The following is a 26,772-nucleotide window of genomic DNA, read 5'->3' on the forward strand; positions in this document are numbered from 1 at the left end:
GGAAAGTGGCGTGGTCACTTTGCGCAGTATTCGGCTAAGCTTTGCGTCCATCACGGATACGGCGGCTCCAGTATCTACAAGGGCAGATGCACGAACACCATCCACAAGCACGTCTATCACGTTCGAAGGTCTTTCCTGAGGGCTTCCGCAGTTCGACAGCGTCGCAGCCCTTGCCTCGTGGACTGCGACGACTAGTTTTCCTGGTCACCCTCTAGTGGACGTGGCCGCATCGGCGACAGTGAGCGACGTCGCGGAGAATGTGAGCGGCGGGTAGATGGAGCGGGGCGGGACGACGGTGACGTAGGTGGCGGTTGGTCATAGAAGCGGCTCGATTGGCTGGGAAAATTGGAGGCGACTTGCGGTCGCTGCACACGATTGCAGTAGCGTGCTACGTGCCCGACGCAACCACAAGCAAAGCAGATGGGGCGATTGTCCGCAGTGCGCCATCGGTTCGTGGGTCCCATCCATGTCGAAGAACGCGATGGGCGAGCCGGCTGCTGATATAACTGCATAGTGGGCGGCACACGGGGCACGTGGATGACGTCGGTATATGTAGGCGGCACAGTTTCTCCGAAGGCCTGGGGTCTGGCGATGGTTTCGGTGTAACCAAGAGGGCCAGTCACAGGAATCGGTGGGGGTGGCCTGGCGACAACTTGGGCGTAACTGAGTGGTGTAGATACTGGAGGCGGCTGGTGATATTCTGGAACGACCTCCGCGATTTCCTGCTGAATGGCTCGGCGGAGGGGAGGCAGAAGTGTGCTTGACGACTGTTCAGCACGGTGCGGGGAAGCAAAGGCCAGTAAAGAGACCTGGCGGGCAACTTCTTCACGCACGAATGTCTTGATTTCAGCAAGCAGGGCGGTGTGGTCCGGAAGTGTTGACAAGGCCGAGAGATCAGCGTCACGTGAGGGTGGTCGACGGGTCATCGAGCGCTGCCGTCGCAGCTCCTCGTAACTTTGGCAAAGTGTAATGATCTCTGCTACAGTGCGAGGGTTCTTGGCCAGGAGCATGGTGAAGGCATCGTCGGCGATGCCTTTTAGAACATGGGTAATTCTGTCGGCCTCTGACATGCTCGCGTCCACTTTTTTGCACAAGTCAAGGATGTCCTCTATGTAGCTTGTGAAGGACTCACCGGTCTGCATTGCTCGTTCACGTAACCGCTGTTCGGCTTGGAGCTTACGAACGGCAGGACGGCCGAACACGTCGACGACGGCGGTTTTAAAAGCGGACCAAGTGGGGAAATCAGATGCGTGGTTGTTGTACCACATGCCGGCCACACCCGCGAGGTAGAAAACCAGGTTGCCAAGTTTACCTGCCTCGTCCCAATGATTGGGGACGCTGACGCGTTCGTACATAGCAAGCCAGTCCTCGACGTCGGTGCCATCCGCGCCGGTGAAGACAGGAGGGTCCCGGATGCGGGGAACACCGGAACATGGCGTCGGCGCAGGAGGAAGCGTTTGCTGTGCGGCGTCTTGGTGCATGGTAGAAGGCACGGTGCGGGATCGTAGCTCCAGGGGCATCAAATGCTAACCGAAGGTGTTAGAAGGGCACAGCACTCTCCACCAAATTGTTGAGACGTTTATTGGCGGACGGTTGTCGACGATGCTTGACAGTGACAGTCAATGCGGGTACCGACTCTCTGCACGAGCTGCTCTTCTTCTTGCTAAAAAGGGCAACCCACTAGAAGGCGCTGGAGAGGACGACCCACTGTTCGAAGGCTTCACCACATTATGAATAATTCTAACTGTAAGTTGTGGTCTGGCCAAGCTTTGTACAAGCCTATGAAAAAAAAACCCATTAATTCAAACGCGAGTAGGTTCCGTCGCGGATAATTCGAACTACGCGCCACCGCGCCGGCGGCTTGGCTAGTCACTCAATAGGGTGACTGCCGAGTTACGAGGCGGCGTTGACAGGGAGCGGAGAGAAAAACGGAGAAACTAGCACAGAGGCCAGAGTGCAATAAATAGCGCCACTTACTTTTCACCCCCTCCCCCCACAATCTCTCTCTCACTCGGCGGCTGCCCGCTCTCCGTCCTACGTAACCTCCATGATTTTTTTTTTTTAAGCGCCAATCTCGGAGCCTTTGAAAATACTGCGTAGTTGTCGCTGTTAGATGACAGATGGCATGACCAGCACACAGCAAATCGGGTGCGTCGTAGCTTCACCCAGCCTTCTCTGCAGTCTGTCTCGGGCATGCGTTGTACACCTCGGTTGTTGGTGCTGGGAGTAGCTTCCGACTGTCGCAATTTTTTGTGTTGGTGTTAGGCCTCGGCTAACATTTGTTGCGGTAGCGCCGGTAGTAGCTTCCCGTCTGTAGCGATTCTGCTGCTCCGACTTGATGGCGTGAGCCCGCGGCAAATACCGTGCCAAAACACTTCCTTCCAGCAAACACGACAAGCTGGCCTTCCTTCCAGCAAACACGACAGCGGTACTGCAGCCCATGGACCAGGGTATAATTAGAAATTTAAAATCATATTATCGGCGTCATATGTTGGAACGAATTATTTTATGCAATAACTACCAAGTGACGCTCCTAAGTGCACTACACATGCTTGTGCGTGCTTGGGAGCAAGTGACAGCGCTTACGATAGCAAATTGCTTTCGCCACTGTGGCTTCAGCACCGAAGCTCTGCAAGCTGACGAGCCACCAGTGCTCGAACACTGTGTCACTGCCCCCATGGAGTACGTTTTGGAAGACGTCTGCTTTGCGGACTACGTCGATGTGGACTCAAGTGCAATGGTGTGTGGTGCACTCACGGATGGCAACATAATATGTCAGGTGAGAAGTGCAGAACCTGTCGCTGCCAGTGACGATGGTGAGGAGGAGGACGAAGCACCAGTGCGGCCCTCTGCTGCGGAAGTAATGGCCGGATTGAATGCTGCCCGTCTTTTCTTCAGTTTTGAAGAAGGCGGAGAAGAGGCCTTCCGGTGAATTCGCTCGTTAGAGCAAAAAGTGCTGGCTGTCGCTTTCAAGGAAAGAAGGCAGACCGCGACCACAGCTTTTTTTTTTTTTTTTCAAAAAATAAATTGTTATGCCCTACCCGCAGTGTACTATTGTTGTTCTTCACTAGCAGTTCACTAGTATTGTTGGCTTCCCCTAGCAGTTCGAATTAGAGCTTTTACTGTATTCCTTCCAGCAAACACGACTGTGGCCCTACAGCTAATGAACCAGGTTGTGACGAGGAATATCAAGTGCTGTTATAGGTATCACAAGCTGGAAAGAATGATTTTGTGCGCAGGCGACAGGAAGGACTTTTAACATTACGCTGCTCACTGCCATGCACATGTTGGTGCACGTGAAAACAGGTCACAGCAACCACAATTGCAAACTGTTTCCGCCACGGTGGATTTCCAGCTGGAAGTGCGCAGGAAAGTTGTGACATCAGGGTCAACGGGGCTGAGGAGCTCAGACCAAAGGCACTGTGCGGCACTCTTCAGGGCCTAAGTTTTGCTGATTAATGTGATAGTATAGAAGTTGACACCTGTGCATCGGTATGTGGTGCCCTGATTGATGAGGACATTATTGCTTGAGTAGCCGGTGCACAGCCTGTTGCTTGAGAGCCATAAGATGAGTAAGACGAAGGTGACGAAGTGCTTGTGCGCCCGTCAACTTCGATTGATTGATATGTGGGGTTTAACTTCCGAAACCACCATATGATTATGAGAGACGCTGTAGTAGGTGACTCCGGAAATTTCGGCCACCTTGGGTTTTTTAACATGCACTCGGATCTTAGCACACGGGCCTAGAGCATTTTCGCCTCCAACGAAAATGCAGCTGCCGCAGCCGGCACTCGATCCCGCGACCTGCGGGATAGCAGTCGAGTACCTTAGCCACTAAACCACCGCAGTGGGGCGCTTGTCAGCTTCTGAGATGATAGAGACACTTAATGTGACGCATCTGTTCTTTAGCTCTGAAGAGAGTGAAGAAGGTTCCCTGTGCCGCATTCGCGCACTGGAACAAAGAGCTGCAGCTATGGCATTCAGAGAAAAGAAGCAGATGGTCATTACCGACTTTTTTGGCTAACAAATATTATTTTGTGCCTCCACCCTCGAAATACACCAATTTTTGCTCAATTTCATTATTTCAAATTTTGTTATTTTAATATTGCTCAGCATCCCCATAAAATTCGAATTTACGAGCTTTTAGTGTACTGTCCACCTGAGCTGGTTCGAGGGCCTGACGTATGATACTATCTACATTTGCTGCAGCAGCAACTGCCAAGCAGTTTCGAATTGAGGTGAGCTGCCCTCCACCATGCAAGTAAGTGGTGCATTTTATGCCATCATCCGCATCTTATAGTTGCGACATTTTTTCACTGGTTTTAAAAGCGCAGATGGAACAAGTGCTGCCGGAGCCACTTCAGCAGATCAGGCCTCGCACACCGAGCAACAAAAAAGAGAGCGAGACAAAAGGCACGGGACACAGATCGAGCCTAACCACAGAAACAACTGATGCTGCATACAATGCGAAGCCTCAAATGTGTGGCGACGCAAAGCGGTGCTTCTGTGTGCGGTGCAGAGAGCGCATGCGCCCGCACGAGAAAGTTATCTTTGAGAGGAAGGGTGATAATAAAAGTCAGTTGTTGTTTGGGACGCGAGTTGTTCACTTGCGCAGCTCTGCCAAGCGACGCGTCTCAACATTGGTGACCCGGACTCGGAATACAGACACAGCGACCGGAGTGTCGAACCAGCCGCAATATGGATTCAACGTCCACGACCGACGCCCCTCCGACAGTCTCCTCAGTCGACGGTAAGCTGCCCTCTTTTTAGACTGCGGACCCCGCACTTTGGTTCATACAAGTGGAATGTCAGTTCGCAGCCAGACGAATCACCGCAGACCTTACGAAATACCACTACGTAGTCAGCAGTCTGCCGCCCGCCATAGCCAGTGACATCAGGGATCTGTTGCTCGCACCACCTGTCGAAAACGCATATGCAACGCTAAAAGAAACCCTTATTCGCCGAGTTACGCCCTCCGAACCACAAAGACTGCAGCAATTGCTTCACGGCACGGAACTCGGCGACCGTACTCCTAGTCAGCTTTTGCGGCACATGCAACAGTTGCTTGGCGGAACATCAAACACGATAGATGGAGTATTGCTCCGAGAACTTTTTTTTGCAAAAGTTGCCTTCAGGCCTCCGCATGGTCATCGCGGCCTCAGAGCACAAGGATTTAACTGCAGCCGCCACTCGCTGACAAACTGGTAGCAATGACACCGCCCACACCCATGGCTGCCGTGCAAGCGCAACAGCCTCTAAACGAACTTCAACAGATGCGTGAGGAGATTGCTCGACTTGCCGAAACAGTATCAGCTTTGCACGCTAGCAGGAGGGCGCAAACGATAACCGAGCCTAACACGCCGCTATCGCAAGAGCAGCACGAGCATATCTGCTGGTATCATCGGAGGTTCGGAAGTAGTGCGCGTAAATGTGTCCCACCGTGCGCGCACTCGGGAAACAGCCGCGGCAGGCACTGAGGGCGACCAGTGCTACTACGCTGCCTCCAAGTCGTCCCTCAGTATTTTTTATTACCGACCGCAACAACGGAGTACGTTTCTTAGTGGACACAGGCGCCGAGGTGAGCGTTATACCGGCTGAAAGCTGGTATAACGCTCACAAGCTGGTCACAAGCTGAAAGAAAGAAACCTAGTACATCGCCCTTGCAAGCTGTCAATAACACGGTGATAACAACATATGGCCATCGTTCCCTGTCACTGAACTTCGGTTTCGGCAGAACGTTTAGCTGGGTGTTCATAGCTGCTGATGTCAAATTCGCCATACTAGGCGCAGACTTTCTCCAGTTCTTCGGTCTGTTGGTCGACGTCCGCAACAAACGGCTTCAAGATCCCGTTTCTCGGGGAGCGGTACACGGCACGCCGTGTCGGCACCCCCCTATCAGCCCGGCCTTGCTTAGTCCGGCTGGAGAAGCGTACTTCACCGCAATACTACAAGAGTTCCCAGAGCTGACACGACAGCCACAGGCATTTCCAGAAGTAAAGCACGGCGTCCTGCATCACATCGAAACCACAGGCCCACCGGTCTATGCGCGACCACGGCGCCTGTCACCCGAAAAGCTGCGGTTGGCTCGACAGGCGTTTGCCCACATGATGGAACTCAGGATAGTTCGTCCTTCATCCAGCCCATAAGCGTCACCTCTTCACATGGTCCCAAAATCAACAGACGGTGATTGGCGCCCTTGCGGGGACTATCGAGCGCTGAACTGGGTAACCGTGCCAGACCGTTACCCAGTCCCACACATTCATGACATGACTTCCTTCCTGCATGGTGCTACCATTTTCTCTAAAATAGATCTAGTGCGAGCATATCATCAGATACCCGTAGCACCGGAGGATATCCCCAAGACCACAATAACAACGCCGTTCGGAATGTTCGAGTTCCTACGCATGCCTTTCGGCTTACGCAACGCCGGCCAAACTTTTCAACGGTTTATGGATGGCGTTGTCCGTGGCCTCGACTTTTGCAAGGTATACCTCGATGATCTTCTGATTGCTAGCAGCACTCCTGAAGAGCACGAGCGGCATCTGCGCTACGTACTTCAGCGACTGACAGAGAACGGCATCGTTATCAATACGGCAAAGTGCGTGTTTGGGGTACTGACACTATCATTTTTGGGCCACAGCATTTCAAGTGCCGGAGTACAGCCCCAGAAGGACAAGGTGGAAGCAGTACGGCTGCTTCCACAGCCGAAAAACCTCCGCCAGCTTCGAGAGTTCCTGGGACTCGTGAATTTCTACCGCAGGTTTATCCCGAAATGCGCCAACATCCTTCACCCTCTCCACAGCCTACTTGCGGCATCTGGATCTAAGGCAACTGCCATTCAGTGGAACGACCAATCCACACAAGCATTCCGGATGATAAAGGAAGCTCTCGCAAATGCTACCATGCTCACGTACCCGCAGCTGGGTGTTCCTCGGTGCGTCATGGTGGACGCCTCCGATGCAGCGATTGGAGCCGTGTTTGCAGCAGAAGGTGAGCGAAGTGTGGCGACCAATTTCCTTCTTCTCCAGAAAACTGAGCCCGTCCGAACGAAGGTACAGCACCTTCGGTAGGGAACTCCTGGCCATATACGCGGCTATCCGGCATTTCCGACATTATGTGGAAGGACAAGAATTTTTTGTGCTCACGGATCATAAGCCACTCACCTACGCATTGCGCGCGAACTCCGATTCTGGTGCGCACGTAGCACGGGAGCTCCGCCAAATGTCGTACATCGCAGAATTCACGACAGATATACGCCATGTTAGTGGCTTGGATAATGCTGCTGCCGACGCTCTTTCGCGCGGTCCAGTGAATGCCATCAGCCTGCCAAGCGGCGTGGACTTCACCACACTTACGACGGCTCAACGCAGCGATGGAGAATTGAAGCGTCTAATGACGTCTTCAACCAGCGCCTTGAAGCTGCAATGGTTGGCACAACCCACAGGATCCGTATGCTGCGACATGTCTACAGGCAAGGCCCGACCGTTCGTCCCCTCGAACCTCCGTCGCAGCATTTTTGACTTGCTGCACAGCTTGGCGCATCCCGGGATTTGAGCCACGCAACGGCTATGCACAGCGAGGTTCGTGTGGCCAGGAATAAACCGGGATGTCCGATACTGGACACGAGAGTGCATCGCATGCCAGCGCTCCAAAGTTCAGCGACATACTGTGACCCCCTTGGGATCCTTCCCTCTGCCGGACTGTCGATTTGCCCATGTGCATGTTGACATTGTGGGACCACTGCCGTTGTGCCAGGGGCAAAGCTACTTGCTAACCTGCATCGATCGCTTCACGCGATGGCCGGAGGCCGTGCCCATTCCAGACATGACTTCTGATACCGTCGCCCGTGCATTTATCTTCCACTGGGTGGCCCGCTTCGAAGTGCCGGCAACCGTGACTACGGATCGCGGAACACAGTTTGAGTCCGCCCTGTTCGCAAGCGTCACCCGGCTCTTGGGTACTCACCGCATCAGAACAACTGCCTACCATCCGATAAGCAACGGTATAGTGGAAAGGTTCCATCGCCAGCTGAAGACGAGCCTGACCGCTACTGCGAGTCACAGTTGGGTAGAGGCACTGCCCTTTGTTCTGTTGGGCGTTAGGACGGCTCTGAAAGCAGATATTGGATGCTGCTCCGCTGAACTGGTGTACGGAACAACGCTTCGCCTCCCAGGGGAGTTTTTCACTACCAGTAAGGACGAAAACGTGTACGCGTACGCGGACTACGCCGTGCGACTGCGAGACATCATGAGCAAGCTACGCGCTGTTCCTCCGCGTCCGCTTGCAGCCCGGCCAGTCTACGTGGACCGGGAACTTTCCTCCTGCTCTCACGTGTTTGTGAGGCACGACGCCGTACAGCCTCCACTCCGGCCCCCGTACGACGGGCCTTTCAAGGTGCTGCGACGGGCAGACAAGCACATTACAATCGACAGAGGTGGTCGTCACGACGTGATTTCTCTAGACCGCGTAAAATCAGCACACGTGGACTCTGACAGCGAAGCACCTGCACCACCTCGAGCTCCATCTTCGCAGGCACCCCCGGCAGGCCACGTAGCGCAGCCCCAACGAGTCCTCAAACGGTTTACGCGGAGTGGACGGTGTACGACACCTCCGGTGCGCATGAACTTATGAACCGCAGTGGGTCGTCCGAGTGCGGCCGTTGTGCGCGCACTCACTAGGGGGGAAGTACTGTGGCGACGCAAAGCGGTGCTTCTGTGTGCGGTGCAGAGAGCGCATGCGCCCGCACGAGAAAGTTATCTTCGAGAGGAAGGGTGATAATAAAAGTCAGTTGTTGTTTGGGACGCGAGTTGTTCACTTGTGCAGCTCTGCCGAGCGACGCGTCTCAACAAATGCCTTCCTGTGCACACACCACACCAAGCTGGTTCCACGCGTGGCTTAGCTTTGCCTGCGACTTATTCGATAATTTCCTTATTGGCAAAAGCCAAAAAACAACCACAACATTTAGTTGACAAACACAGCCTTCGAAATCGGCAATCGTAATTTGTGCAATTTGGACAATGGCATGCCATACAGTCATAGCGAGTGCACACATGCAGTGCTGGTAGCCCTGCAAAAATGTATATTAAATATCACTGACAGTGTGTCGGGAATTCGATGTTGCACTCGATCAGCCAGCCGGAGTCCAAAGAATCAAATGACGCACTGTGGGGAGTCTCAATTTTCAGTCACATGTTTACATTACTTCAAAAAGATCTGTGGCGGTACCACAAAGCTGGTAGAATAAACGAGCATGTCTGAATTTGCAGTGTCCAAACAGTCGGCGACTGTCTTTGGCTCGCATGTTCTCAGTAGTCTCGACTACAAATCAGCAGTATTTCCTGACCATGTTCAAAAATTGTTTAACGGGCCCATAAATACTGAAAGAAACAAATCCCAATTGACCGAATAGTAATCGAACATGTCCGAACCACAAGACAAGTGAAGAGAGTAGGAGGAGGCAGAGGATCGCTTACCTCAGGAACGAAGTCACAGTTTACACCCATCTTGCGCAGCTGGGCCTTTGTTCGCTCCAGAGTGGCCAAGCGGCGACGGGCACTGCGCTTCTCCGACTCGGCTGTGCGGCGGCGGTTGTGGACGGTGCGCACCACTTCCTTGCGCAAAGGGAACGGGTAGCGGAAGTGCCGGAACAGACCCTCGTGCACGTGCTCCCTCGGTATCACCCTGCCTGTAACAACAGCCATGCATCAAATACTGTTCCTCCAAAGAGCTCTGCCTAAATTAGGGACTCGAACTCGGCTTTACATCACTTGATGCAGCAGAGCAATAGCATCGCCCGCTGGCTCCGCAGCAGAGCCCCCTGACCCAGCACATCATGCATCATGACATGCAGCAACCATTCAGAGCACCACTGGAAGCGGTTAGCAGTTTTGCCCATTGGCACCCCAAAACGCAAGACCAAGCCCACTGCACGCCGATTTATTTGTTTTCTGGAAGTTCCAATACTTGAAATGGTAAAATTCCAGTGCAAAATCAAATAACGAACACTATTAAAAATAAATTGTAGCATGAATATATGGAACGAACAGGAGTGACAGCGAAACAAGAGGATGAAGACTGTTGTTGCTGCTCGCGCTAACTCTGCTTGACAGCTAGTCGGTTTTAGCTCTGCCATTTCTCTGATAAATGTGCCTACAGTTCACCACTAAAGGCCTGCTATCAAAATATTCGAAGGCTCAAATATTCGCCCACTGCTAGTGAGTATGTTATGAAATCCGACATAAATAGGGCTACATAAACTGAAAATGCGGTATTGGAAAAACAGTTTTATTTCTTGCACACTCGCACTGATCCAGCGTCCACAGAAGCCATTCACAGGAAAAGCGACCTTTTCCACAGACAGTGACGTCCACTCCTACGTGTAACGTGCTGTCGACATTGCTTTGGTTCTACGAAGCCGTTAAAATAAACGCACTTCAGCCAACGCATTTTTTTCCTCCTTTCCTCAGGAAACCTACAATAAATCCCCCCTCCAGTGTTTCGAGAACCTAGCAAAAAAAAAAAAATTTCACCTTTCCACCATGTAAAAACATGCTTAATTATTCTTTTCAACCTTTTTTTTTTTATAATGTAAGTTTGCAGTATTAAAGAATTTTTCTATTTGCACTCAAGACTATCTTATTATAGTTCACTCAGCACTCATAAGTTTATTATATTCACACAGCTCCAATTTTCTGTTAGATGCCTCTACCATTGCAAGAACGTGTGTCAGCAAACGCACAGCAATAAGCTTCTCCAAACAGGACACGAAAAACACATGTCCACGTGAGTTCAATTCACACACTGTGCTGCTGGACCAGTGAAACAAGTCAGTGTTGTGAAGAGCAGCAGTTTGGAGCGCTAAAATGATTCTCAATATATTTTTTAGTGCTTCTAGCTGCTTCATTGAAGATTAAATGAATGTAGTAAAAATATAAGCTTTGCAACAAAAACAAAAATCTAGTGTTTTTCACTGCAGCTGTGTAGTTGATATAGGTTAATCAACGTTATTTTTAAACTGCTTTAGAGATGTCCGGCTGTAGAAAGCATTGTAAATCTAACCTCTCTTCATGGATTCTATGTTTGATAAAAAGCAGAATTTTCATTTAGTATAGCCTCAAAAAATTTACTCACATTTCATTATTTTGTTGAAGAAGAGATACCCATCCATGGTGTCAGCCACAATCTTGGCAACATCTTCAGACAGGAACTCAATGAATGCATAGCCACGGCTGCCGCCAGTCTTCACATGAAAATAGATGAGGCGGCACAAAAGTATTTGAACATAAAGTTCAACTTTTTAATTTTTTTGCAGACAGTTTTCTCGTTAACGTGCAGTGAGTAAACTAAGGCGAGGGCCCAGACAATAGAAACAAAAAGCAAATTGTCAATGACAGTCCATAAATCTGCCAGCTTCTTCAAACATTGAAGTTGACCAATCTATAGTCAGTCGGATACAGCTTTAGAAGTCAGCGGTGTGTTGCTCTTCAAAGGCAGATGCATACATGCCTATACCAATGGGCGCATACTTCAGATTGACGTCATGAGTCAGAGGGCCGATGGCCCCTCTTTTGGAGAACATTGCCAAGTGCACGGTGTGGGACTATTTTGTTACTCGCGAAGGTGATCATTGGCTTGCGCTTCAGTCGTCTGGGTGAGGCGTCTTCTCGACTTCTTAAGTTTTATCTGACTATAAAGTGATTGGCAAGTCACCCAATGAATTCTTTATACATAGCGTCCCTGTGACGTCGCAGACCAGTTCTCGGCTCTGGGTACCCAGACATAACGGTCACCGTGACTTTTTATCTCATTAGAGAGGGCGAGTGCAGGAGACGACACGCAGTCGTTCACATTTTTTTGTGCCCCCCCCCCCCCCCCGCCCCCGTTTTTTTTTTTTTTCTGTTCACCAGCGGCGCCAAGAGTGAACACAACGAAACGCGAGGGACACTGACACTACTGATTTCACAGTTTCTTGCTCCGTGTATTCTAGTAAGAGTGTACGTGGCACCTCCACCAGCAGGTGCCCTGATATGGCGGACACGGTGACATCAACGCACATTTTGTATCAGTGGCTTATGTTTCATTATGAAAGGTGCACAAACGTTCCCAATTTCAGATATGTATTGAACAGTTTTGTTACTATTTTACTAACATGAAAGCGTTTTATCCTGGGGTCCACCACAGCTCCACGGAAGTATTTGCGTCACGGGTATGACGTAGTAAAATATATACAAATTTCTAAGCAAAAAAAAAAAACTAGAAGAAAAAGTTCTGCCACGAGGCGTCGAACCAACGACCTCTTGCTCGACAGTGCGCGGATCTAACCATAAAACATGGAGTGTTCATCGCCAAAGGTGCAAACGGCAAGCCATTTATATACACCATATACCATTTGGCAGTCCTCAGACCTTTGCAGCGTTAGTGCGTTTTTCGGCATCAGTAGCGAGATACCGCGAAGGGCTCGCATTGGGAGCGCACTAAAGATCATTATCTCTCATGTTTCGACGAGTGCGGGCTCCACAGAGCGTGGTCTTTCCTGCGTGCCCGCTCATCATACTCGTGATTCTTGAGAGCACGAACCTCACTTCGCATTTATGAAAGGAGCATCCTGCTCGCACACGAAGCAGTAAGAATTGTGGCAGCTGTGCACGCTTGTCCTGTGTATACTTGTGCATTTGTTTTGTGCATCTTTCTGTTTTAACAGCGTGCTTTAGGTGTCCAGCTGTAACAGTTGTTAGTCTGCACTCGTCCTGCATACGCTCATTTCATGCACGCTTCCTGCTTGAAGTGCGCGCTGCAAGCTTCAAGCTGCTTGCCGTTTTTCGCTTGACTTTGCAATTTACTGCTGCAGCATTCATCTCTTCGCCCTTGTGACGAAACAATGCGTAATGATTGCTCAAATGCCTCAGTGAAGACACATTTCACTTTCAAGTTATAACGATTCTTAGAAAGAGGGATCAGCCATGTTTTTTTTTTTTAAAGATTTTACTACTCAGAGTTATCAAATAGGCTTTTCATTCAATCACTGCAATTGCCTACAGCAGTTCTTTTAGTCTACAGGGAGAAAGATCAGTACAATGGAGACTCATGTGATCGAGTATTGTGCAGAACTGCAGCTCTTGTGCAAATAATTTGGTCCTTGAATCTAAATATGCAACAGGCAACTTAAACACAATATTTACCAGCCATTCACTAGGCATGCTTCATCTAAAGAATCCAAGGAATTCACTGTATAATTTCACCAATCACAGCATGGCTACGTTAATGTAAAACAGTGAATAGGTAACAGTAATAACCATAGCTCTGAAATTCTAGCTGTCATAGCTCATGCTAGAGTACAGCTGCCACGCTACACAAGCTTTAAAATATTTCTTTTGAAACTTCAAGCAAGATGGAAATGTTTTTCTTTAATACAAGGGCAACCTATTTAACCGTAGCCCTATTACTGTCAATCCATCAGTCACTCTGGAATACAGCACTACCCTTGCGATACTAGATGGTATACAGAATCAGCGTTCACACTTCATTTTTTCTGAATATTTTGAACGATGTGCCACAGGTGATTGATCACATCTCACAGCACCTTACTCACGTTATTCATTAGAGTTTCAACTCAGCTGACGATCCACGCTACGGCCAACCTATCTATACGTTCAGCACTGAAGTTTACAAAAATAGGCATCTGCGATCCCGTTCAACTAGTTGTTACAGCCAACCCCGACAGGGACAAGCAGTTTACACTTACCATGGAGGCGTGGATCAAAGCTGGTAACAAACAGCTATGTATGCACTGCTTTGCAAAAGCGATGATGGTCTACACAAATGCGCCACAAACACCACAGCAACAAACAGTGTCTAGACGACAGCAGCGGATTGAAATTAAAAAAAAACTTTAACCTACCTTTCCACTTCGTGAGAGCCTGAGCTTTGTCACAGTGCCGAACTGGGAGAAATACTTTTTCATTTCTTCTTCGTAGAACCCATGCGGAATGTGACTGACATAGACAACGCCACGTCTCTGCTCCTTCTGCGGCGCCTGTCGGGTCTAACAAAACAAATAAGACACATAGTAAACGTCAATTCTCACCGTTTACACGATTCATTAAACTTCACAGGAATGCGACACCACAATAATGAAGCAAACAATTAAATCATGTTTTACAAGATACTGGCCGTACCAGACAATAGTTGTAGCGCGAGAACAGAACGACGACAAAGAGGACACGCGCGCTCGTGTCCTTCTTGTCTTTTTGTCGTCGTTCTGTTCTCGCACTATAACTATCGTCATGTCATACCAACCAGTCCAAGCTGCCACACTTCTAAGCCGTACCAGAATCACGTGTTTACAGCACGTTCACAAAACTGAACCGCGGCTGGAGGGACCATTATGTAAGTAACGCGGCTGTCGAAGGCACTATCGTAATAAAACCGTCACGTGCATAGTCCAATTTAGAGATACTTACCTGTCCAAGCTCCTTTTTTTTCGAAATCACTTTTTTCTGAGCCATTTCTTGCACGAAACGCGCTCACCACGCTGCCAAACACCACCAAAAAGAAAATGGTAGATATGGTTGCCAGCTGGCTATTCTGTTACCGCTGTGATCGACTGCGGTGAAAATGGCAAGTAGAAAGTTTCGTACTACTGTCACCTATGGTTGCAAGCGTTTCGTGCAAAGACAACAACTCATAAAATAGAAGGAAGTACTAGTAGTTATAGCTACCATTATTTTTGCAGTAGCAAATTTGTAGTTTGAGAACAGGGTAGAAGTCTGAATTTTTATTTCAAAGGCGTCAATTTGCCGGGAACACGTAATGGTCACCTTATTAGGGGGATGCAAATGGTTCTGGTTTCGTTTGGGAAGCGTTTGCATGTGTTTTTTTTTTTTAGCTTGGCAAGCTCAGCTTTCAAGAGCGAGCATATGCTATTGCAATATTAATATAAAGCTGTAGAGTTCCCTCAGACAGAACAGGAGTGCTATTCTGGACACTAATTCCGCCATATTGTCAAATTTCGTAAGGGCGGCATTTTAAGCCAATTGGAGAGGTCGTAGCAGCTCATTTGGCCAATTAGCATCGATCAATGGCGGAATATGACAACATGGTGGAATTCGACAATGTCCAGAATAGCACCCCGGCTCCTTTGTCGACAGCACATGCCTGTGTGCCCGAAAAATTGCCCGTTGTGAGCGCTGCAGTTCGCAATGATGTAGTGAGCAGAAATACGACTTTTTCGGAAATTCAGCCACTGAAAATTTACAGCGTGATGTCTGCAAAAGCACGAAGATTGGGTAAACTCATGTGTTTACACTTCGCCCCCATATAGCTACATGACCGACGTAGCAGCGCCAGGGTTCCATGTGTGCATTGACGTTCCTGTCCCTTTTGCAAAAAAAAAAAAAAGAATCATACTAAGTGCATCAAGTGCTGGCAACCAATGAAATCACCACATGGTTTACATGCGCCGTACGACAAGATTCAATTTTTGAAACGGCTACAAAACTCAGGTTCCTATCCCCATTCTTTCGGGAGCATTTTGTTCTTAAAGAGGCACTAAGGCAATACAATGTATCAATTTAGACTCATATTTACTCTTTAAAAAGTCCACAGTCGTTAATTTCAACATCATAGGTTCATCAACCGAATAGTGAATGAAAGTCAATGTTTTCGGCGGCTGAATTGTTAATGGAGGTGAAAATGCTGTAGGCCCGTGTGCTCAGATTTCGGTACACGTTAAAGAATCCCAGCTGGTCGGAATTTCCGGGGCCCTTCACTACGGCGTTTCTCATAATCATATGGTGGTTTTCGGACGGCAAACCCCACATGTCAATGTTACTTTTTTAAAGTTTCGTGCCAAATTTTGTGCACCTAAACGTCAGCATGGTATGACGATAGTCATAGTACGAGAACGAAACGACGACACAGAGAAAAGAAGGACACGAAGGACACGAGCGCTCGTGTCTTTCGTGTCCTTCTTGTATCTGTGTCGTCGTTTTGTTTTCGCACTATAACTATCGTCATGCCATACCAACTAGCCCAAGCTGCCACACTTCTAAGTCAGCATGGCGTCAGAGATTAATACTACTACTAGCAGATGACAGATCTGCCACTGGTACGTAACGTGTTGCTGCAATCCTTGATATCACACTAAAAACACGCGTCACCAAGGAGCCGCCCCCTTGATATTGAAAACAAAGGTTTCGAAAAAAAAATTTACCAGCTTTGTTTCGTGAACACTGATCAATGAAACAGCGAAGCTGATTGCCTTCGTTTCGTGAGACTAATGCATTTATATGCAGTGCAAGCCTTTCGGATATGCTGCATCACTGCTCTTTGTCATGGGCAACGTCACCAGGATTATTTCTAGGAAGCAATCTATAGTTGTCTGAACGTCAATCGGCACATTCATCACCTGTCATATAACGCAATAGTGGCTATCACAGTCATGAAGCCGTTCCCGCGGCAGTTGTTGTTGTTGTTGATGATGATGATGATGATGATGTTTTTTGTATCCATGGCGCTCACCGTCACTGTGCTAGTTCAACTTTACTATAGCGCTCGCTCACAAAGGGTAATGGGCCATGAACGGCGCAGCATCAGGTTTTCTTCTTAGTTTTTAGTGTACGAGTGGTGAGTGGTAGGATTTACCCAATTGCTGTGGAACATACCCTAAAATGGATCACGTCGTCAGGGTTACCACTACCCCGGACATGAAAGCATTGACAAAGAACCGTTACTGTAGGTGAAGGAAGCGCTAAAAAGTTAAAGGCCGGAAAAACTAGACTACCCAGCCAAAGTGCACAAATTTACCTACAATATAGTATGTTTCAGTTCAACTAGCCCCCACAAGTTTTTATGACTAGCTTTGCTGTTAAATTATATTCTGTGCACTCCCAGGCACCACAATTCCCTTTTTCGAGCTCTTGGCATGAATGTTTCTTTTAGAGCGGCAATCTGAAAATATTTAGAATTCGTGCCAGTACTTCTTAGCACCACTGGTGTCATACGCATATTGTAACCCAACAACTGTGCCGGAAACGCAGCAGGTGCGAAATGGTCAAATATCTTTGTGGTTACCGTACTACAAGTAATCTCGAAGGCCTGTGTGGTCCAGTTATACTGTGATAGACAAGACCCTCTCGGACACAAATTATATGTGTGTCAATTTATTTCACGTGTTCACTTTCCCGGTGTTCTAGTACGAAGCGCTTGTCGAGCCACAACTCGACGTCCCGATAATAGTACGTAGTCCAGCGGATGTGCTCGCGTGCGTTCTGGATCATGTGCAGCACCTTCTCCTCTTCACTGGGTAGCACGTCTCGGGTACGCTCGTAGATTTCGCGAAGCTGCGTAGACGAAGTTTTGCTTTCACATCCACTCTCGTTTGCCAATCATCTACACTTCGCTCACCAACTATACAAGTGTGTATTCATACGCGAAGCATATGATCAGTGTAATTGGAAGTGTTTGTGATAAAATAATTAGTCGAAAAAAAGTCGAAGAAAAATGACACCATCTCCCGATAAAGGGACCCATGTTTAGATGCGAAGCAGCGGGCACTAAAGGCCTGACCTCACGTATCCGTCGCAGCGCGTCGGCGCGTCTTTTTAACGCGGTGTCGAGTCCTTTCCCATATGAGAGAGAGCGCGCGGCTTCACGTAGCCACGCGCCCACTCTCTCTATGGCTGTGTTCCAATTCTCAGACAGCACGTAGACAGTCTACTTATACTGCTTAGAAGATGGCACCGAGCCCACACTGTCCGAGAATTGGAACACTTCTGGATGACTTTAACGCGACGATGCGCCACCTCGTGTCGAGAAGAAATAGCTAAAATAAACAAACGTAATATGTGTATTTCCTGACTTATTTCGCGTTGAAATTAAAAAAAAAGAACATTGGGCGTTCTGGGAAAGCGTCTGCTTGTGTGCGGACGACCATTCCGGCGAGATTTGATTTATCTGAGCGATTCGATGAGCCGCCATCTTGTTTAGACAGCAACGTAGCCTGCATCGTATTTGTCTACGACGCGGTCTTCTCGGAGCTGTCTATTTTACCGGATACGTGAGAATCGGAATGGGACTTAAGATGGCCGCCGTTCATTTAGCTGTCTGTTTAGCCGTCTACGGTGAGTATTGGAACACACCCCATAAGGAGAGGGCACGACGCCGCGTCAAAAAACCGCGCGCTGACGCACTGTTGCGGATACGTGGGGTCAGGCCTTTAGAAGACGCTCCCTGCGACGGAGTTGCGAGGTCAGAGAGAGAGAGAGAGCGTAGGATGGAAGAAAAGGGAGAGCGGACGTGCATGCGCAGTAAGGAAGGTCACGCCGCACACCAGATTGAGCTCGACCCTAAGGTTCTACGCATCTAAAAGCATTCGTTATGATGAACTTTGAGTATATGAAAACAATTAACGTGAACGTGCAGGACTGGCCAAAGTTCCCGGGCAAATATAGTACATCTTTTTACCCTCTTCAGAACAGCTACAGCTCAATAGAATGGTTAATAACGGGATAACAGCGTCGCATGCGGCATACTTTAGTCGGGGTGTTATCTATATATCTAAGTACTGATAAAATTTAGCCGTCACAGTGGTCAGAAAATGAACCTCTGAGCATATATATATATATATATATATATATATATATATATATATATATATATATATATATAGATGAAATAGATGATCAGAGTTTCTTCCGGCTACCGTAATAAAAGTTATAAACTTCGAGAATAGTGCAGTATAGGAAGCAAAACAATAAAATATTTATTTAATCCTAACAGTTTCGGCTGGTGGACCAGCCTTCTTCGGAGGATGTAAGTGAAATTACACTTACATCATTTCACTTACATCATTTCACTTACATCCTCCGAAGAAGGCTGGTCCACCAGCCGAAACTGTTAGGATTAAATAAATATTTTATTGTTTTGTTTCCTATACTGCACTATTCTCGAAAAATATATATATATATATATATATATATATATATATATTACCAAAGTCTAACAGACAATAATGCCAAGGAGAGTATAGGGGAAGATATAAGACCGACTTGTAATGTAACAAAGAAGAAAAGTGGGTGAAAAGATAACTTGCCGTGGGCAAGTTATCAAGTTATTATCGGCAAGTTATCTTTTTACCCACTTTTCTTCTTTGTTACATTACAAGTCGGTCTTATATCTTCCCCTATACTCTCCTTGGCATTATTGTCTGTTAGACTTCGGTAATATTGTGTAAAACACGGAAAAACGAGCCCTTAAGTATACACTTCTTTCCTTATATATATATATATATATATATATATATATATATATATATATATATATATATATATATATATATATATATATATATATATATATATATATATATATATATATATATATATGCAGGATGCAGATATGTGGGTTATTTTAATGCCGTTATCCCCGACTTATCCAAAGCTGTGCTATAGAGCCACCGTATACGCAGCCCATAAGGAACCAATGTGACGTCCATGACGCCATATCGCCACATCTGCTTCTAGAGAAAATATGTGTGTAACTGTAAGGAAGCATGTCTAAGCGTTGAACAGGAAATGGCTCGGACGACTCTTAACCAACCTTTTCGAGCTCGCTTTCATGTCTGATGTTGTCCACGACCGTCTGCAAGATGGAATCGAAAAGACCTTGGAGCGTGCCAAACCTGCGAAGCAGTGTCGTGTTGAAAGGGTCAGCGTGGAAACCATAGGCCTATGAGACATCGCCAACTAAGCACAACGAAATATTGCCGGACATACGTGTCCAGAGGCCAAGTGTTGATTTTCAAGTAAATTTGTTTCACGACAAGTAGATAGAAAATACGAAGCGCTGGTGATAGATGCATTGTCTAACTTCTTAAATTATGACTGCCAATTAGCCTACAATCTGATTTGGCTCTTGTTAGGCGATTTAAGAGCGGGCTAACGCAAGGTGTTCGCGCTGTTTCACATATTTCCACCATGTTATTCGTATTGCCTAATGGATCATACCTACACTATCACTTGTATTAAAACGTGATGTATCCACGCTCGAAGAATGTACGGACGTTTGACCAACTCTTCATTATGGTGAGTTTTCATCACATGCAATACCCTAATTCTGTTCTTACTTTTGGAGAAATGGCTGTTCGGAAACCCAATTGCGACCACCATCATACCGGTTGAACATGGTGTCCTGGTGATCGGTCATGAAGCGGATAACGCTCTTGCTTCCCGATATGCTTGTGCTTGAGATGGCGTTGAGCAGGTTAGCCGCCTTCTGTGTCGTCTCCACGCCGGAGTTCTTGTTCACCAATTGTAGCAGCAGCCTGCGATGAAAAAAATCACGCAGGAATCGTCTCAGGCGTTTCTGAGGCATACGTGCATAAATGGTGCGAGTGGGTTAATTTTTATACGATTTTAGTTGGCAGCAGTATAACAACCGCTTATTCGGTAACCACGGGGTTGTCTGTGAATGTGGACAATAGCAGGTGACGGTGGATAATTTGCGACATAACAACGTCGACGTAATCTTCAAGGTAAGTTCATCCATGTCCAACCTCTCTAGAAGCTTCAAGTCGGTGGTACAGGACAGCGCCTTGAGCAGCACCACGCGCTCCTGGGTGTTGGCCGACAACTCGTAGTGCTTCCACAGGAAGTTGAAGTCCTCTTCGTTTCCGTGCTTGATGGCCTGACAGAATACGAGGGGACGGTACGAGTGCGGCACCCTGCGCATAAATGTGGGCTCACTTGCACCAACTTAGCCCTTGTGACGTCTGTTACGGCATCAATCGCTTGAAGTTTTGCTCAGCGGAAGAAAGTAATGACCATGATTTGAAAATTTTCACTATAAAAGGCAAAAGGTGCGTGTTTGGCGTTATCACATATGGCACACTCTTCTAAACAAATCGGGGTCTCAGTGTGTTTCTGCATTAACTGTGTACGAGGGTGTTGTTATACGGACGCACGTAGGCTAACACGTAGTGCCGAGGTCAGCTCTGATGTACCGTAGGCAATGTGGGCCATTACGTAGAATAAAGCATTACACACACGCATGAATGCGTGGTTCGTTGGAAAAGGGGAAAAAAGGGCACTATTTTCTGCAGCCCTTGTGGGAGCACGACTCGACGCCTTGTAGCAGATGGGAGAAATGGGGATATAAAAGAATAGTGTAAGGATATAGATAAAGAAATGGGACAAAGCAAGCGACCGAAAGAAGGAGGTAGGAAAGATGGGAGCTGGTCGAAGGAGTCCGAGGACGGAGCACCACATGGCGAGAGCTGCACTGCATCACCAGATCACGCAGGGCGAACCAGTATACGAAAGCTACGCTGACGTTGTAGATCACGGGCGGCACAACCATTCAGCTCGAAATACTCCGAGCAACTCCCGTACACATACATACATACATACATACATACATACATACATACATACATACATACATACATACATACAAACATACATACATACATACATACATACATACATACATACATACATACATACATACATACATACATACATACATACATACATACATACATACACACATACACACATACATACATACATACATACATACATACATACATACATACATACATACATACATACATACATACATACATACATACATACATACATAGATGAAATCAACTGCTGGCTACTATGAGTGAATACGTACATGTGGTAAGCGGCGTCATAATTGGTCTTGAGGTTGTTGAACATCCTCCGGCAGAACGAGACGCACGGATTATGCTCATAATCACAGCTGAGCGTCAGGACAGAGCTTCGCAGTATTCTGGGAGAGAACAGGACGCATTGTACGCAGTTTCTCAGTTCAAGAACAATAAATATTGAATGGTATTTCTCAGAACATTTGATAACAGCATGCATTGTCAGATTCTCATTTGGTTCTTTCACCCCACTGCAATGGCAGCAAAGTTTATGATTATGAAATGCCGCCATTTTTATTACGGCAACCTGGCGACCACAATAATAATCGTCAAGCGACCAATATTGCTTAAATCTTGCGTCTTTTTTAAGGAGGCGAAGTTTTTGCCCATCGCTCGCCTGATGGTCAACACAGGTGCTCACTTTAGACTTACGATATCTGCATCGATTCGTCCTTGCTCTCCTCCGACATGAGGCGCTCGTACTGATTTGAGAGCAGGTGGTTCACGAACCTCTGAAAAAGGAGAGTGAGTCAGAACGGGACACGACGTATCGGCAATGGTCGAACGTTTACGGAATTGGGATATGAAAAGTATTTCCTGGTAGTTTTTTCCGAGCACGAGTTTAAGAGCAGAGTTCAAACGTGGTGTACGTGCCGTTCTCACGAAGCAAAAGAAGGAAAGGCTGCACTTGCTAATTATCAGCTGCTAACTTCGGGCCAGGTATGCTGCAAACATGTTACGCTGGTTTGCAAGAATGATTGACAACTGGGCAAGTTGGCATGAATTCATACTACTGAAACGGCACCACAAGGTAAGACGAAGCGCATGAAATAAAAAAGAACATAAAAAACAAGCGCCGACTCTCAGCTCAACATTTACTGGTACGCGCAGAACATAAATATATAATCATGCTTACCTTGGCCGCCATTTAAGTAGTACAAGTTGATTTGCAAGAAAAATGTGAGAGAGTGAATGGGTGGTGTAGGACGCTGAACAACATCAGCAGCGTAGGACATATGGTTCTGACTTGACGGCAAAATAATTTCATGTTTTCAAGGCAACATTATTATTATTATTATTATTATTATTATTATTATTATTATTATTATTATTATTATTATTATTATTATTATTATTATTATTATTATTAACATGGTATGCAGGGTTTCTGAATTCAGTGATCTTGGTGTTCTTTTTGATAGCACACTAAATTTTTCTGCTCACTCCAAATGTGCTGCCATGCGTGGCCTTCGTTCTTTCGACTGTCTTTACAGAATACCTCGAGAAGTCAGTTCTCCTACATCCTTCCACAAATTGTACACCACAGCGCAGTACCTCTTCCTCAACTTGAATATGCATTTTGTATGTAGAATGGCATTGCTAAATCTGGCAGTGACCCCACTTTGTGAGTCCAGAAAAAAATCGTAATCATTTACAACCACCATTTCTGTATAAATGCCTCTTGATCCCGTTCTAACAGTGCCAGATTATTATCATTGCTATCACTTCACTGCCGACGAAATCACGCTGACCTGTTAATTCTTTACAAACTACTTTACGGTATGATATCCAGCCCTTTACTTCTCAATTGTGCAAAGTTTCGGATTACTCGTAAGTCAACCAGAGAGAATCGACCGTCTCAAGTACCTGCCAACTTCTTTCAACACTTTACCACTCACAGAATACAAAGTCTCTATAATGTTAACTTTATTGATCTTGATGTTTTTCACCGTCCACTGTCATAGTCTTTATCTCAGTTCTGCTCTGTGTTAACATAGTTTTTCACATTGTACAAATTCTTCTCCTTTCCGTCTTTCAGGAAGCCTTCTACATAGTTGTGTATTTTCCCTTTATTTTTTCACTCCCATTCTATGATTGTCTTGTCTTTTTATTCTTCATATTTTGCACTGATTTTTTTGTCTGTGTGTTTTCATTCTTTTCATGTTATTTCTTTTTCTGAAGATTGTCTGTGTGTATTGTATTGTTTATTTTGATTGTTTTATTCTTGCGTGTGCCTGCACTATAGGGCCGCATGATTGTTCCAGGGCACGTTAAATAAACAAATGATTGATTGTTGCCGTGGTGGCTCTTGATGATGATGATAATGATGATGATAATGATGATGATAATGGTGATGATAACAGTAGAATTTCCAACGATATCGAAGCGTCTTCAAGCGAATGTATTGACGCTTTGACGGCAACTAATACGTTGATGCAAGCGCACGTATTGTCAGTGCGTGCTGAGAGAAAAGCAAACAAACAAACCTTCCACTTTGTGTATATCTTCGTGTGCCTCAGCACCGGGTCCAGCTTCTGGAAGTTTGTGAGCGCCGCGTTCCAGGGCACGTGGTGACGCTCCTTGGGCAGATACTCGAGCACGTCGAACGCCACGTCGTACTGCAGCTGGCCGCCTCTGCAGGCGAACGGAGTTTCCTTTAGCACTTGTCTTACGACCGTGGTTGTACGGATATGGGCTCCCCATCAGGCGAGGGGGGAGAAGGGTCATCGCAAGCCCCCCTCTTTATATATTATATCAATGTATGGGCCAGATTTTGCGCTACCCCTCCTTTTTAAGTGAATGTATGAAGCAGATTTTGCACCCCCCCCCCCTCCCTTTTAGGTAACAAGTTTCAGGGTGCCATTGCCCACTTCTCCCATCGCGCGCACGCCTATGGTTGCAATACTATAAAGGGCGAGCACGGGATATGTCCAGGGTTGGCGCCAGAATTTTTTTTCTATGTGGAAGGGGGGGAGGTTTTGGGGGTGGAAGCACTTAAGAGAAGCGAGCTCCTTCAGGGAAGTGAGGAACTAGGGCATTGGTTTTTGACTATATGTTTGCTCTTCGGGGGTGGGGTGAGGTGAGACGGAAGAGTTAACTTAGGTGGGCTCCAGCCACGCCGTGTCCACCGCTGACGCCTCCTTTGAACAAGACGGTGCCTCCGTGCTTTCTGTAGACAAATTTTGCGGAATTTTGGCATCGTCGTATTGCGTGGTTCACTCTTCGTTTTATACCTTCAACAACTAAACGAATGGTGCTGCCGTAAACGCGTAGGCATGAAAATGGTTGGTTTGGTAGATTCCATATTTCATTTCTCGTCCCGACATATAAAAAGTAAGAGGACATTATTTTATATCCCAAAGAGGCGGCGCTCATGAGACGTGAGTAAAATAGTTCCCAGTGGTTTAAACGCTGATTGAAGGACAAGGTGCCTAACTCGGAGGGCTTTTCCTTCGTAAAGATTCTTTGACAATCAACCCCATGACGCTAGACAATATTTTCAGCATCATGCAGGATTACCTGAAATCGGCACTTGCAAAAACTTTTATGAACTGTTGAATATAGCAACAAACAAGCTTTTAGAAAGCAAATATAAAGCAAAAACAGAGGAGAGAGAGAATAAATTGAGAGAAAGGCAGGCATGTTAACCAAAATTGTAGCATCCGGTTTCCTACCCTGCACTAAGGAAAGGGGAAACAAAGAGCCGAAGGAAAACAAAGAGAAAAGTAGACGCGCGAAAAAAAAAAAAGAAAGGGCTGTGTGGTATAGCCTATTCTATAGGCCACCGCCACGTAGAAGTTCAATAAGGCCTTGACTGATGTCCTGTGCGAAGACAGAATGTGTCCGCATTCGTGCACTGTTTGCTATGACAGGAGTCTGTCGTCAAGGCTGGCTAACGCAGCAGCTAGCCGTCTATAGTCTGTGCGCACTGTAGCGTGGGCCGTGACGAAGAACGTGCTCTATCGTTTGATCGCGGCCGCACTGATCGTATAAGCAACACTGAAAGCAAGAACAAAAATTATGAAAACGTACCGGGCAAGGTCGAGCGCATCGTCGATGAGCTGAGCTCGATTGAACTCGTGGATTACCTGGGAGACAGAATGGCAGAAACAATGCTCATACTATGCATGTGCTCAACGTATACTGTCACACATGACTGAACAAAACACACGTATGAAACATATAAATCAACGTTTAGGCGAGTCACAGCAGCAGTGTCTCAGCCTGAGACACTGCCTCTGTAGCCAGTAACGCGTTACAAGTAACGCCGTTACCGGCAACGCGTTACTTTTTTTTTTGGTAACTTAGTAACGCCATCGTTACAATTTCGTAACTGTAACGGGTGACGTACTTACGTTAACATTTTTCGGTAACGTGTGATGTCACGTTACTCGTTACTTTTTGATCTTGTAGGTGCCATTTTCAGCATCGGACAGCTGTTGCGCCTGCCAGGCATGGACAAAGAATGCGTGGTTGGAATCGATTTTGTTAGTGAAAATTCCGGGTAGAAACTTCTTAAGACACGCCACCGACTGCCTGTGCGGAAAGTTGGGTGCATCGCCACACAACACTTGAAGAAAGCCGCGGGATCCGCCTAGAGAAATAGCATGAACATGCTTTTCGTGGGTTTGCCCCGCCGCGGTGGTCTAGTGGCTAAGGTACTCGGCTGCTGACCCGCAGGTCGCGGGTTCGATTCCCGGCTGCGGCGGCTGCATTTTCGATGGAGGCGGAAATGTTGTAGGCCCGTGTACTCAGATTTGGGTGCACGTTAAAGAACCCCAGGTGGTCGAAATTTCCGGAGCCCTCCACTACGGCGTCTCTCATAATCAAATGGTGGTTTTGGGACGTTAAACCCCACAAATCAATCAATCAATCTTTTCGTGGAAGTGGATGGTAGCAGGTGACTTGCTGGCACCTGGCCCTTCTGTTCCAAGAAGACAGCAGGCTGCCCAAAGAGAAAGTGCATGGGCTGGTTCGCTTCCTATGTTTATTGTGACACTTCGTTTGGCAGGTGGATTGGGTAGAGCAAGGAGCTTCCCCTATATTCACCACCACGTAAAAACGACGTATGAAAGTTTTAGTAAAAAAAAAAAAAGAGCACGCTCGTTGAGCACAGCGTGGTGAATGACCACAGGTTCCGCGTCGTCGTCGACGGATATCAATTACTATAAACACGTTTTTGCGAGATCCTGACTCATCCAAAATGCAGCTGCTAACTTCAACCAGTCTACGAGTGTGCTGCCTATCGAGAGTCCGCCACGACGGATCATTGCGCATCATGCATATATATATATATATATATATAGAGCATCGAACGCGTA

The 26,772-nt window shown here is 47.0% G+C and overlaps 2 protein-coding genes across 4 annotated transcripts in view; both read right to left on the minus strand.

Moving 5' to 3' along the window:
• LOC119171895 (MKI67 FHA domain-interacting nucleolar phosphoprotein-like) overlaps positions 1-14,602 on the minus strand; it is a 44,823-nt gene extending 30,221 nt beyond the window's left edge. The window contains exons 1-4 of the mRNA XM_037422770.2: positions 14,460-14,602; positions 13,898-14,041; positions 11,131-11,239; positions 9,474-9,685 (exon numbers count right to left, since the gene is read on the minus strand). Coding sequence (XP_037278667.2) covers positions 9,474-9,685; positions 11,131-11,239; positions 13,898-14,041; positions 14,460-14,504 — 510 coding nt within the window. The 5' untranslated portion in view covers positions 14,505-14,602. The remainder of the gene's footprint in view (positions 1-9,473; positions 9,686-11,130; positions 11,240-13,897; positions 14,042-14,459) is intronic.
• Positions 14,603-17,143: 2,541 nt separating this feature from the next.
• LOC119172598 (aminopeptidase N) overlaps positions 17,144-26,772 on the minus strand; it is a 29,147-nt gene continuing 19,518 nt past the window's right edge. For 2 of the 3 annotated variants that reach the window (XM_075891803.1, XM_075891804.1), the window contains exons 17-24: positions 25,484-25,539; positions 23,938-24,085; positions 22,103-22,182; positions 21,679-21,795; positions 20,552-20,719; positions 20,171-20,320; positions 19,597-19,678; positions 17,144-17,339 (exon numbers count right to left, since the gene is read on the minus strand). In XM_075891803.1, the coding sequence (XP_075747918.1) occupies positions 17,160-17,339; positions 19,597-19,678; positions 20,171-20,320; positions 20,552-20,719; positions 21,679-21,795; positions 22,103-22,182; positions 23,938-24,085; positions 25,484-25,539 (981 nt within the window). In that variant the 3' untranslated portion in view covers positions 17,144-17,159. The remainder of the gene's footprint in view (positions 17,340-19,596; positions 19,679-20,170; positions 20,321-20,551; positions 20,720-21,678; positions 21,796-22,102; positions 22,183-23,937; positions 24,086-25,483; positions 25,540-26,772) is intronic. The other variant, XM_075891805.1, reaches the window with a different exon arrangement.

Source organism: Rhipicephalus microplus, chromosome 4 (assembly GCF_043290135.1).
Source record: "Rhipicephalus microplus isolate Deutch F79 chromosome 4, USDA_Rmic, whole genome shotgun sequence".
NCBI classification, from domain to species: Eukaryota; Metazoa; Arthropoda; class Arachnida; order Ixodida; family Ixodidae; genus Rhipicephalus; species Rhipicephalus microplus.